General features: G+C 46.8%; 2 protein-coding genes across 3 annotated transcripts in view; both read right to left on the bottom strand.

The window, feature by feature from the left end:
* The window catches only part of ADAM19 (ADAM metallopeptidase domain 19), a 98,905-nt gene that overhangs the window by 39,497 nt on the left and 45,849 nt on the right, over positions 1-13,559 (bottom strand). For both annotated transcript variants that reach the window (XM_050793913.1, XM_050793912.1), the window contains exons 6-7: positions 2,943-3,135; positions 1,894-1,959 (exon numbers count right to left, since the gene is read on the bottom strand). In XM_050793913.1, coding sequence (XP_050649870.1) covers positions 1,894-1,959; positions 2,943-3,135 — 259 coding nt within the window. The remainder of the gene's footprint in view (positions 1-1,893; positions 1,960-2,942; positions 3,136-13,559) is intronic.
* MED7 (mediator complex subunit 7) overlaps positions 1-13,559 on the bottom strand; it is a 437,050-nt gene that overhangs the window by 378,913 nt on the left and 44,578 nt on the right. The gene's annotated exons all lie outside the window — the stretch shown is intronic.

The raw sequence follows: 13,559 nt of genomic DNA, 5'->3' as shown, positions 1-13,559 counted from the left end.
CACACACACAGCTGTTGGAAAAACCAATATCAACATCAATTAAAAAGCTAAACGCTTTTCAAAGCAGAGCACAATGTTCCCTCGGTCTGGAATGCCCTTCATCTCCACTCCTCTGCCCAGTTAACTCCTCCTTGTCTTTTAAGACAGCTTCAAGGGCCACCTCCTTCTGCCACTAACGAACATCCAGTGACTAACACTCAAAGACCTTCTGGCCTACAGCCTAGTGCTCTCCCCACACTACCAGGCCCTGCCGCAGGACACATGCTTTGGAAATGTGACTAGATATAGGCGCCTTAGACTGAGCTCTTTGGGGAGATGGTAGCTAAACCATGTGGATGGGATACAGACAGACTGGAGTAGCGATGGGCTCTATCCTCAGGAGAGACCAAGGCCAGTGTCTGCCCTGCTCCAACACAGCGAGCGCTCAGCTCATAATGACATCCAATGCACACAAGATGCGCTTAGTACTTATATGATGGAGACGCTAAACACAGTGAGAATTGGAGGTAACATCTGGCTAATTTAGGCGAATATGGGCTCAGGGCCTAAACTCACTCTTTAAGTGTCTGCTTCAATGTTAGAGAAGCTTTCCCTAATTCCCAAAACTATGTTGAATCCCTCATTATCTGCGCTCTCATCCCTCCTAATGGTCCATCTTAGTGCTCATCACACTTTGGACCTACAGGTTTGTGTGCTGTTACTGCAAACTCTGCGATGCCAGGGGAGGGTACATCTTCTTGAGAGCTATATGTCCAGGTGCTTAGCACATAATAGAAAATCAAGAGATCATTGATGAATAAATGAAATATACAATGAGCCAGGTGAGGGTTCACCAAATCTTAGAACCTGTCTGATTTGAGGAACATGGTGTTAAAGGCTGAACTGCTGTGCCTTTAGGTCAGTGGTTCTCAAACTTGCCTGTACAACCCAATTGCCCAGAGGTCTTGTTAAAACATGGATTCCTAGACCCCATCCTGATGGTCTGGGATTCAGGTGGTCAGGGGTAGGGCCCAAGAATTTGCATTTTATATAAGATCACAGGTGCTGCTGATGCTGGCACTCTGGGAACCACATTTTGGGGACCATGGTTTTAGGTCATCATTTGGCATCATTTGACATGATTATAAAAATGGACCCACACACATGGGCAAGAACACAGTTTTCAGTCGGATGACTAGGAATGTACTTACTATCTTTGCAAACAAAAAAGAGTTTTAGAATTTCCATGGACAATTCATGGGTTCCTAAGAATAAACACCAGAACCTTAAGGTCTTCAGACCCAGTTCAAGAAATGTTAATCAGATAACTGTCTTGATTTTCTATGTGATTGATGTATCAAGCCAGGAGAGGCTTAGCTGTGTGGGGCGGGGGGTGGGGGGAGGGGAACAAAGGGTCAGGGGAGTGAGGGGAGCTCCCCCCAGCCATGTTTAAAATGGCAAAAAGAGCCTTTGGTCAGATTTTTTTTTTCTTTGAGATGGAGTTTTGCTCTTGTTGCTCAGGCTGGAGTGCCATTGGCACGATCTCAGCTCACTGCAACCTCTGCCTCCCAGGTGCAGGCAATTCTCCTGTCTCAGCCTCTCATGTAGCTGGGATTACAGGCATGCACCACAATTCCCAGCTAATTTTGTATTTTTAGTAGAGACGGGGTTTCACCATGTCGGCCAGGCTGGTCTCAAACTCCTGATCTCAGGTGATCCACCCGCCTTGGCCTCCCAAAGTGTTGGGATTACAGGCGTGAGCTGCCGCGCCCAGCCCTTGGTCAGACTTAAGGTCAAAATCATAGATGAACTGGAGAAAGATGAATAGGCAACATTTCCCCAAACAGTCTGGAGCCTGGAATGGAAGCTATCAAGAGAGCAGTTTTTCTGTCAAACCCATTGCCTCCCCCTTACCTCTGCATAATCAGCCACGAGGTAAAGCTCCACATACTTCATGGAGTTTAAATCTTCCCTTTTCATCTAAGAAAGAGAAACAGATCAGCGCTATAGAAATGGTGGACTTGGCCTCATTTTTAAAAAACTGCTAAGAAACAGAGCTGCTGGAGAAGCAGCAGCTACCTCTGTAATGATTTTGTCATTGGGCACTAGAGATGTTCTTGGCTGTGGTGGCCGTCACTCACATAACACCTTCCACTGCCATTTGGTTATTGCTGGAGGCTGCTCTGGGACATTGGATTCAGTCCTTTATTCTCAGAAAATACTGAGATGAGCTGGTGAGCACAGGCAGGACAGAGGCCAGCGTACGAGAGGGAGTGTGCTAACCACCACGTTCCCACAGAACCTCGAAACCTCAAAACCTCAAAACACCCTGCTGTTTTCAGTATGAATCAATATGAAGACTGTGTGCATAGGGTGTAGTGTCTACTCCAATAGGGAAGGCATACTTTTCTTTCCCACTTTTTTATTCTTATTTTTTTGAGGCAGGGTCTTCTTCTGTCACCCAGGCTGGAGTGCAGTGGTGCCATCTCGACTCACTGCTATCTCCGCCTCCCGGGTTCAAGTGATTCCCGTGCCTCAGCCTCCCAAGTAGTTGGGACTACAGGTACCCAGCCACCATGCCCAGCTAATTCTTGTACTTTTAGTAGAGATGGGGTTTCGCCATGTTACCCAGGCTGGACTCAAACTCCTGGCCTCAAGCAATCTGCCTGCTTTAGCCTCCCAAAGTGCTAGGATTATAGGCATGAGCCATGGCACCCAGCCTTCTTTTCACTTTTTAAGCTTTCTGAAGTCAGCATCTGAGTGTTTTAAAGGTAGTGGTGTTCTCCCCAAAAGCAGTTATTCTATTATGAGGGTATTTCACACTCAACAATGACTTAGAATCAAAGAAAAACACTATTTCCTTCTTCTTAGGCATCACCCTTCAATTTAGAAATACTCCTGGATTCAAAGTAAGCAACCTCAGAGGGGACAAGCCTGTCCCCAGGTTGAGCCTCAAAACTCACCCTGCGAGGTCGCTTCTTGGTCTGTTGTGTAAACTGAAGGGCCCAGTCCCTGGTGCTGAGCTTGGAGTGCCCGAACCCACAGTTTCCCGGGGGCGGCTTGAGATGTTCAGATCTGTAAATAAGGTGTTGGCCCTCGCTGTCAGGGAGGGGCTCGATGACGTAGCTGAGGTTGCTGCTCACCGTAATCAGTCCTCTGTTGAGAGGAGAAATAGAAACTCTGGTCAAAGATTATGGTTCTGAAAAAGTCCCTTGTGTAGGTCTCAGTTTCTCCATATGCAAAATGACATAGTGGGTTTTGATCATCGGTTCTTAACCTCATTATGGGGCCATGTACCCCTTTGTGAGACTCTGATGCAAGCTCACACTTCCTCTCTAGCGAAATGTACATATACATAAAACGTGGTGCATGAGCTCAGGGCACTTGGACCTTCCCCACTCCACCCAACCACCACCACCAAGCTCATCGTGAGGCTCCAGGTTAAGAATCTCTGGACTGGGAAATCTCAAAAAGTTCTGAAAAGGCTGTACCTGTGACACTTAAAACTTATGAAGGATGGTAGGTCCAGGATTCCAAAAAGCCTCCCAAACCAAAACATGGCATAGGACAAATCATGGGTCAAAACTTTAGAGACTCAGAAGAAGCAGTACAGTGGCCAGAGAAAGAACAGTGGCCTGCAAGTGAGGTGACCCAGGTTCTGGATTTAGCTCCAACATTCAATTGTCACACGCTCTTCAACAAGCATCTTAAATCTCTCCAAGCATCAGTTTCCTCATCCCTAAAATGGCAATTATAACTTATCAAGACTCCTGGATGACTAAGTGGAAAGACAAGGGTCTTTGTGCTTGGAAACTAAAGCTAGATGCATCAGTGATGACATGCCTACCTGTCCCAACTGCCCCACATCAGCACGGCAGTTATTTGGTGAAGTGACATCCACCACCAAGCATGAGTGACTACTTTTTTTCCTCCCTTGATTATAGATACTAGCATTGAACTCAGAATAAACTCATGGAGCCCTTACTGTGTCCTACACATAATCTAGACATAATCCTTTTCCTCAAGAAACTCACAGTCATCTGGAGGACAGTCACAAATATTTACTGAGCTCCTGCTGCGGGCCAGGTTATCATGCTAGTTGCTGAGGATGGAATAGTGAACAAGACACACCAAGTGCCTACCCTTGTGAAGCGTTGAGTCTAAGCATTGGAATAAGTCACTCTAATGTATAACAGAGAGAGCAAAAAGTTTCATCACCCCTTGGACTGGAGGCAGCTGCTCCAAGTGTTACATCACCAAGGCTTCTGAGGGCTTTTCTAGCCTCAGCAAGAAAGAAGACCATGACTTATGATCTATTGCTATTGCTAATGATCAGTGAAGGCCCAGGCAGCAGGCATGTGTCATCCTTGATACAATGAGATAAACATGATTGTAAAGGTATGTAATCAAGGCTCAGGGGGAGAAGGAAGCCCAGGAGTAAGCCCTACAGACTCTAGCAGCATTTTGTATGCTCTAAAACCTCAGGCAGGCTCTCATCCATCCAGAGAGCTCAGAACCTACAGCATCTCCAACCCAGTCTTTGCCACTGTAAATTGGCAGGACCTCTCTCTTAGCTTATCTCAGCTTCGACCTCCACCACAACCGCCACTTGGGATTCCCGCCCAGATTTTGCCCTTTGGGAAGAGCCTGTGACGCTCTCAGGAAAATCAGCGCCAGGCTGTGATGGGCAGCAGCTTTTCCCGGATCCCATCCCTGGCTGACCTTATTCCAGATCCAGGAAGCCTGATGACTTCCTGGCTGCCTCACCCAGGCTGACGCAGCAATACGCGACCACCCCCTCGGACGGACATGTAAGGTACTCCCTGAACATCTGGGGGTGGGAGCGGGGCAAGGAGCAAGGGTCGCATCCACTCCCTAATCCAGTCAGGAAAGGGCAGAGGAGAGAGCTGCTACACACATCCTGTTCCCAAGTTATCTTTTCATCCCAGCCAACCAAGGCCTCTCCCATCACCTCAGTTTCCCCTGATGGCTACACACTTTGGGAACACAGAGGGCTTGACCACCAACGGATGGTTCTGTGCACCAGGCTGTGGCTGCCAAGATGACACCCAGTGAGTGGAAAGTTCCATAGAGGAATCGGGGAAAGTTCCAGTGGAGGGTCACAAGGCGCAATTGATCTGGCATCACTTGAACAAGCCTGTGAGCTAAACAGGACAGAGACCAAGCCAAAGTGTGGTGCACAATAAATAAGAATCCTCATAGTGGCTGCAGACTATAGAGCCTTTGCTGTGGACTTGGCACTGTGCCAAGTGAGCATTTTATTATTCCCACCACCTTCCTAGGATCCTTACAAATATTGTCCCCAATGTACAAATGGGAAAACAAAGGCTCAGCAAGGTTAATTAACCCAAAGTCACATAAATAGTAAGAGTAAAGAGTAGGGATTTGTTTTTTGTTCGTGTTTCATCAACTTTTATTTTAAGTTCCAGGGTACATGTGCAGGATGGGCAGGTTTGTTACACAGGTAAACATGTGCCATGTGATTTGCTGCACAGATCAGCCCATCACCTAGGTATTAAAGGAGTTGGGATTTGAATGGAAGTATTCTAGTTTCAAGTCCCACAACTTTACCCTGACCTTCCACTGCCTCAGTCACGATAGTCCTATAGAGGCTGGGCGCAGTGGCTCACGCCTGTAATCCTAGCACTTTGGGAGGCCAAGGCTGGTAGATTCCCTGAGCTCAGGAGTTGGATATGGTAAAACCCTGTCTCTATTAAAAATACAAAAATTAGCCAGGCGTGCTGGCCGGCGCCTGTAATCCCAGCTACTCGGGAGGCTGAGGCAGAAGAATTGCTTGACCTTGGGAGGTGGAGGTTGCAGTAAGCTAAGATCGCACCACTGCACTCCAGCCTGGGCGACAGATCAAGACTCCGTCTCCAAAAGGAAAAAAAAAAACAGCCCTGTAGAGTGAATCAGAAAGATACCACCAGCCTACAGATGGCTCCAGTGATGGTGCCAGCAGCTCTCCTTTGAGGGGTGATTGGCCTCACCTCAGTTTCCTAGGAAAAAAGACAAAGGAGGTGTGCAGCCTACTTTTCACCTTCAGATGCCATTGATTGAGCTAACTGGATGCCAGGCACTGTGTTTACAAATGTTATTTCATTCCCACATCATCATTATAAGGAGGCACCCTCATGAGTCCCACTTTATAGATGAAGAAACTGTGGCTCAGAGACATTAAATAACAAGCTCTCATGGCTAAGGGCAGTGTGGGCTCCAGACATGGGGACCAGGTAATCTAGAGTCAAAGATTCAAGGTCCACAGACTTTGGACCCTATCCCCTTAGCCTCTATGCTTTCTGCCTCCATCAGTGAGTTCCAGGCCTAAGTGTCAGAGATCTCTAGGAGCAGAGGTCTCAGGGATATCTACTAGAATATTCTACAGTGTATTGAAAACATGGCTATCCAGGTCTGCTGTGGATATGGTTTACCTGTCCCCAGCAAGTCTCATGGTAGAATGTGATCCCAGTGTTGGAGGTGGGCCTGGTAGGAGGTGTTAGGGTCATGGGGTGGATCCCTCATGAATGGCTTGGTGCATCCTGGTGGTAATGAGAGAGTTTTACTCAGCAAATTCCCGTGAGAGCTTCCTCAAGAGCTGGTTATTAAAAAGCCTGGCACCTCCTCCCTCTCTCTCTCACTTCCTGTCTCACCACTTGATCTCCGCTCATACAGGCTCCCCGTCTCCTTCTGCCACGAGTGGAAGCAGCCTGAGGCCCTCACCAGAAGCAGATGCTGGCGCCATGCTTCCTGTATGGCTCGCAGAACTGTGAGCCAAAATAAAACTCTTTTCTTTATAAAGCACCCAGCCTTATGTATTCCTTTATAGCAACACAAATGGACTCATACAGGGCCCAACTTTAAAAATCCAGATCTGCAGGCCTGAGTGTCTGCACTGTTATCAAGGCCCATGAGTAATTCCCTGCCCAGCCACACTCAGGAACTTTGGCCTGCAGACCGCACTCTGCAGCAGGCACCTGCTTTTCACGGGGACCCTAGTAATTCTGATTCAGGGAGTGGGCAGATTACAGTTTGAGAGAAACGCAGGCTCAGAAGGACCCTGGAGGTCCTTCCAGCAATAGGATTCTGTGGCCACTTCCCTCCCTTCCTCCAACTGCTATTCCTGGTAATGTGCCCATGTCACGGTTGCAATCCCCTCAGACGGCCTGGGGATGGAGGAGAGGCTGGCACAAGCCCCAGCACTGTCAGCGGCCTGCAGCTTTGTTGCTGGGGGAATGTCTGAGAATGTGGCTCCAGGGGCCCTCCCCGCCCCCACCCCTAATTCCTTTAGCTGCCCCCTTCCAAACACCACCAGTTGTTTATCTTTCTAGGAGCCTTGCTTGATCTAATTTGCTGAATGTTAGCGCTGGCAAAGGCAGAACTCAGCCAGAAGGCATGAGCCGGGGCCCAGGAGGCTGGGTGGCCAGCCTCACGTGCCATTCTCCATTCTGTCCTCCATCCTACTGCTCATTGTTAAGAGATGGATACAAACGAAATTGTACAGAAAAACCCGGGCAGGCCAGGTCGGGCAGGCAACAGGCAATTCATGTCTAACCCCTGCATAACTGAAGGATTCACCAAATGCATTCTTCAAGGAAGTAGGCCAAGAACTGCTTCCTGGGGACTTGTCCATTCAGAGCTAAACCAAAGGGGACACGTTCTACATCCCTCTACCCAGAGGTGCCCTAAAAGGTAACTACCCTGCTACCCTTCTTTCCTCTCCCCTTCTCTGCAAATTATATCCATGCAAAAGGAGTTACGGGGAATTCCAAAGGTTGCAAAAAAGAGAAGAGAAGGCTTGTAGGTCATGTGCTATCTTAGGGACGGGGTGCCCCCATGTAGCACCTGGATTCAAACTCTGGCTGTGCTGTCTCCTAGCTGTGTGGTAAGTGATGTAATAACACTGCCCATCTCACAGAGTTGCTGTGATAATGGACTGAATAGGCAATGTTCACTAATAACCAAAGCAACATTTTAAAAGAATAGTTAACAGTCATTGATTGTGTATTATACGTCAAGCAAAGTGCAAAGTGTTTTATTCGACAGCCATTCCACACATCTGTACTGAGAACCCACTGTGTGACAGGAGCTGTTCTCAGCACGGGAAACAGCATGATCAAAGCAAAGTCCCTGCTGTCAAGGAGCCTGCACTCCTCACCTATTGTAAATCCACCAGTGATGTCAATATTGTTATTCCCATTTTATGGATGAGCAAACTGAGACTAGATAGCTTAAGTAGCTTGGCAGGGTTTAAACCAGGAACTGTCTGGCTCCAGAATCTAAATTCATCACAACTTAATAATACTGTCCTCTGAGGGCTTAGTCTGCGCAATGCCTGACATGGACGTGGCATTTATGATCTGTTCTGCAGAAGGAAGGCAAGGAATTCAAAGGTGGAAAGGACTTGCCACTTCTCGTCCAGGGCTGGCTGTGTATACATGAACCACCTCCTTCTGCCCCAGGCTCCCACCTCCCTGAGACTCTGCCCAACCTCTCTACATCCCAGGACTTCCAACACAAAAGGAAGCTTTTAACAGTCTGGTCTACTCTCGTTTTACAGAAGAGAGGAAAGCCCACCCAAAAAAGAACTTGCCCAAGCTCACCTAGTGAGTTAATGTGACAGCCGGTGCAAATCCCAGCTCTCCTAACGTCCAGGTTCATGACTCTGGGGTATGCCCCCGACCTCACCCCCACTGACCACCCACCCCACTCCCAGGACTTACCCACCTTTCGGACAGAGTAGGGCCTGTGGAGGGACCAGCCTGGCCACAGCAAAGACATGGAAAAAATTTAATGGGGAGAGGAAAACACAGAGAGCCACACAGCCAGGAAGTATGGAGCTAGATCTTAAACGTGGATCCCTTGACTTTAAATTTTGAGCTTATTCCAGGCCATCATGCGCACTTTCCTACACATTCTCCTGCATTCATTTTCAATCTCATATTCTCCCTTTCTCCCTCTCTCACAGAATCTAGTCCAGGGACCACAGTTAAGGTATAATTACAGTGAGAGTGAGCCCTATGTTTTTGAAGGCAGGGCTGCTGTAATATAAGGGTGATCCATCAAATAGACAACGATGCATGATTTACTGTATGCCTCTGAAAGACTTTCTATATAATGAAAATCTGTCAGACATTAGTACAAATGATATTATGCAATCATTAAAAGAATGAGATAGATCTATGTATACCTAAAACATAATGCTAAGTTGGAAAAAAAAAACAAAACTGTATGTATAAGGTAACCTCATTTGGATTAAATATGTTCATATATTACATATATATACACACACACACACACACACACACACACACAATTATGCATTTCAATTAAGGATACCTCCAACAGTAATTAAGGATACCTCCAACAGTAATAACAGATGGAGAACGGGATTGGTTGGAAGGGTAGGACAAGATAAACAACTTTCATTTTTCAAAGCTTACACATTCCTGCATGATTTGAACATTTAATACTAAACCCATATTAGTTATATAATGATAATTGTTAAAAATTTCTCTAAAAAAAGTAAACAACTTACCAACCAGATACACCTCTGCTATTGACAGTGAACTACATACACACACACACACAGTTTCCCAGAACACACAGGCTCAGTCAGAGATACCTTAACCCAGTGTAGATATTTAGAGAATGTCTTAATCTGAGACAGGCTTGGGAGAATGACACTTGACATCCCCAGTGAGATGGGATGCCATGTCTTTTCAATGGTGTCTTTTTTTTTTTTTTTGAGAAGGGGTCTTGCTCTGTCGCCTAAGCTGGAGTACAGTGGTACGATCTCAGCTCACTGCAATCTCTGCCTCCCGGGTTCAAACGGTTCTCCTGCCTTAGCCTCCCAAGTACCTGGGTCTACAGCATGCACTACCACACCTGGCTATTTTTTATATTTTTAGTGGAAATGGGGTTTTGCCATGCTGGCCAGGCTGGTCTCAAACTCCTGACCTCAAGTGATCCACCCGCCTCGGCCTCCCAAAGTGTTGGAATGAAAGGCGTGAGCCACCTCGCCCAGCCTATTGGTGTCATTTATAAGTACTATAGCTTCCAATCAATTCTCAAAGGGTCCAGGGGCCCAAATAAGATTACAGACATTATACTCCTGTATTAGTCTGTTTTCACACTGCTATAAAGAACTACTTGAGACTGGGTAATTTATAAAGGAAAGAAGTTGAGTTGACTCATAGTTCTGCATGGCTGGGGAGGCCTCAGGAACCTTACAGTCATGGCAGATGGCCAAGGGAAAGAGCACCTTCTTCACAAGATGGCAGGAGAGAGGGAGCACAAGGGAAACTGACACTTTTTTTTTTTTTTTGAGACAGTCTCGCTCTGTCACCCAGGCTGGAGTGCAGTGATGCAATCTCAGTGCACTGCAAGCTCCGCCTCCCGGGTTCACGCCATTCTCCTGCCTCAGCCTCCCAAATAGCTGGGACTACAGGCGCCCGCCACCACGCCCAGCTAACTTTTTGTATTTTTAGTAGAGACGGGGTTTCACCGTGTTAGCCAGGATGGTATCCATCTCCTGATCTCATGATCCGTCCGCCTTGGCCTCCCAAAGTGCTGGGATTACAGGCGTGAGCCACCATGCCCGGCCGGAAACTGACACTTTTAAACCATCAGATCTTGTAAGAACTCCCTCACTATTACCAGAACAGCATGGGGAAACTGTTCCCATGATTCAATCACCTCCCACCAGGTCCCTCCCTCAACACATGGGGATTACAATTCGAGATAAGATTTAGGTGGGGACACAGAGCCAAACCATATCAATTACATATCTATGTTCTTTTTTCGCAAGGAATATTCCTAAAAGGATATATAAGAAACTAGTAACAACGGCTGTCTCTGGGAAGGGGGGGAAATGTGGAAATCTGGGGTAAAAAGAGACGTATCTTTCATTGTACACTCTTTTGTACTTTTTTGAATTTATTTTTACTAAGATCATATATGACTTCTTCAATTAAAGTAACCTAAAGAACTGCTTTGGAGAGAAGAGGGGGCCTAGCAACCATCTAGAAGCTCAGCTGAATTCCTCTTGGTATCATCAGCTTGAAGATCTCACTTGATAGAAATCCTACCTATTTTCTCCAATCACGGGATCTTGTTTCCAGGACAGAAGAACAATCACTATGGAGATTTTTCACTGCAGCAGTGCTTTATGAGCTTTGGGAGGCGCCTTGAGTTTTGATGACATGGGTTTGAATACTGCTGCTGTTGCAGCTGCTCCTTCTCCAGGGTCCAAATGGAACCATCTGGCATGAGTCTCCAGCTCTTAAATCAGTCCACCCACAGTCCACGCCTTGGTTTCTTAAGGCGTGTGTAGTGAGAAGACTGGGAAAGTAAGGAAGGTGGACCTCACCAGACGGAAGCATGCAAAACAGAAACACATGGACAGCTCACCCGGTATCCCCCTCCCTGTCAGCACTGCTGCTGGAATGATTTACAAGACGCCAAGCCAAGTTCCCACTGCTCCAGACTGAGGGGATGGAGGAAGAGGCAGACAGAAGCAGGTCACACCTGCATGTTCTTTTTCCTCCTTCTTGGGACAAACTTTGTTTACTTGCAGACTGCAGGTGGCGGTGGCTGGGCTTGTAAATACCACTGTGAGGCCAGTTAGCTTGGCTCAACCAGGTCACTTAAACAGAGGGGATTTGGGGCCACTCTGTTATTGCTTCCCATCCAAAGCCCATTTCCTGCCTAATTTCCTCCAGCCAACTCACCATGCAGCATTCAAACAAAGTCATGGCCCAATTTATAAACAGACACTTGGGACCTGCAGTGTCAGAAACCCTCCATCTGTATAGGAGCCTGCATAAGTCTTAGCATCGTCTCACCAGTGTAAGATGAGGAGAAACCTTTACATTTAAAAAGTACCATAATTACAGCAATAATCTCTATCATGCCTAATATTGATGTTCACTTTATTGACAAGGAAACTGAGGGCTCCAAAATTACAATGCTGGTTTTCCCTCCGCCTGTGTAGGGCACTGGCATCAGGAAGACACTCAATTTCAATTTGTGAATGAAAAAGGCAATCACTGAATGAATGAATCAGTCAATAGAGGAAGAACACACAATGGAGCCACCTCCTATCAGCTCACAAGAGCCAATCCAAGGCATGTCTTCCCAATTCTGCCTTCAATAACATCACATGGGTAGCTTGAAATTGATCATGGTGGGATTATCTTTGCCAGCATATTGGCAGATGCTACAAATCAGGGCTTTTTCCTTTTTGTCATAGAGCCAGTTTACACTGGGCTGAAGTGTCTCTCACTGAGCCTGTGTATTCTTGGAAACTGTAGCTCACTGTCTATCACTGCACAGAGGCACCACATAGTACAGGCAATCAAAACCCAGGCAATTAGTATATACAAGGAGATATCAGGTTTTTTAGATCATCATCCTTCTTCAAAAAAAAGGGAAGGAGAAGGAGATTGAAAGTGGTCTACATAAATAAGACTTATCACGTCAACATACATGCGTAGATTCTATTGCATGCAAGGCATTAGGGCAGGCTGGTGGAGAGAAATAGATATGTGAGATATACTGCATATTCTCAAGGAACACACCTTCTCAGGTACAGACTATAATGTGCACACAAATCACGTGGGAATCTTGGTAAAATGCAGATTAAAACCCAGTAGGTCTGCGTGGAACCTGAGAAGCTGCATTTTGAACAAACTCCCAGGTAAAGTTGACGCTACCCATCCATGGACCACACCTAGAGAAGCAAAGGCCTAGGAGGTCACCGCATGCTGACAGTGTGCCGCTGCAAGTTCCTAGGTAAGATGGCTATTCACAAGCTGAATCCTCACAACCACAGGCATATATTCTTTTTATCCACATTTTACAAGTGAGACCATTGAGACCCAAGGTCACCCAGCTGGTAAACTGCTACCAGCTCAAAGCCAGGTAGTCTCACTCAGAGAAGGAAGGGTCACTCTCAAAAGCACATTCTGGTGGGAACTTTTCAATTGATTTTCTCTCTTGAAAATTATTCTTGCCTCTCCTTTCTCTTCCTACTCTCTGTTCATTAACCGTCCGTTTCCTATTTCACCACCTCCAAGTACTCCCAAAGAAGAACTGAGGAGGTGTGGAACCAAATGCTCAAACTCATCCATTGCGAGCATATTAACCATGTGTCTTCTTTTTTATCTTCTGTTTCTTTGACATCTGGGTCTTGCTGACCATAGAGGGACTGCCCCTTCCAGGGTTAGCCAACTCCTAGAGATGGTCAACAATTTCCCAGCTACCTTGCCTTTCAAATGCAAGCCAATCAATCCAGAACCCATACCCTAGCCATCTATTTTATGGGGCTGTCAACCTCTGGGCCACTATCCCCCTTCCCTAATCACCCCAGAACCAGGTATAGGACAACTAAGGACAGAGAGCCCATAAACCCCAGAGCCTGCTGAAATGATGCAAACTAGCCAATCCTAAACCTGCTTACTCTGCCTCTCCCATTCCTTCCTGCAGAAACCACAAGAAGGGCTTCTGCTGACATTTCTCCAGGCTCCCTCGGCCGGCTGACCAACCCCAGTGCCTCCCCA

The sequence above is a fragment of the Macaca thibetana genome, chromosome 6 (assembly GCF_024542745.1).
Source record: "Macaca thibetana thibetana isolate TM-01 chromosome 6, ASM2454274v1, whole genome shotgun sequence".
Lineage (NCBI taxonomy): Eukaryota > Metazoa > Chordata > Mammalia > Primates > Cercopithecidae > Macaca > Macaca thibetana.
Note: the sequence above shows the minus strand (reverse complement) of the source record. Positions and strands in the feature narration are given on the sequence as shown.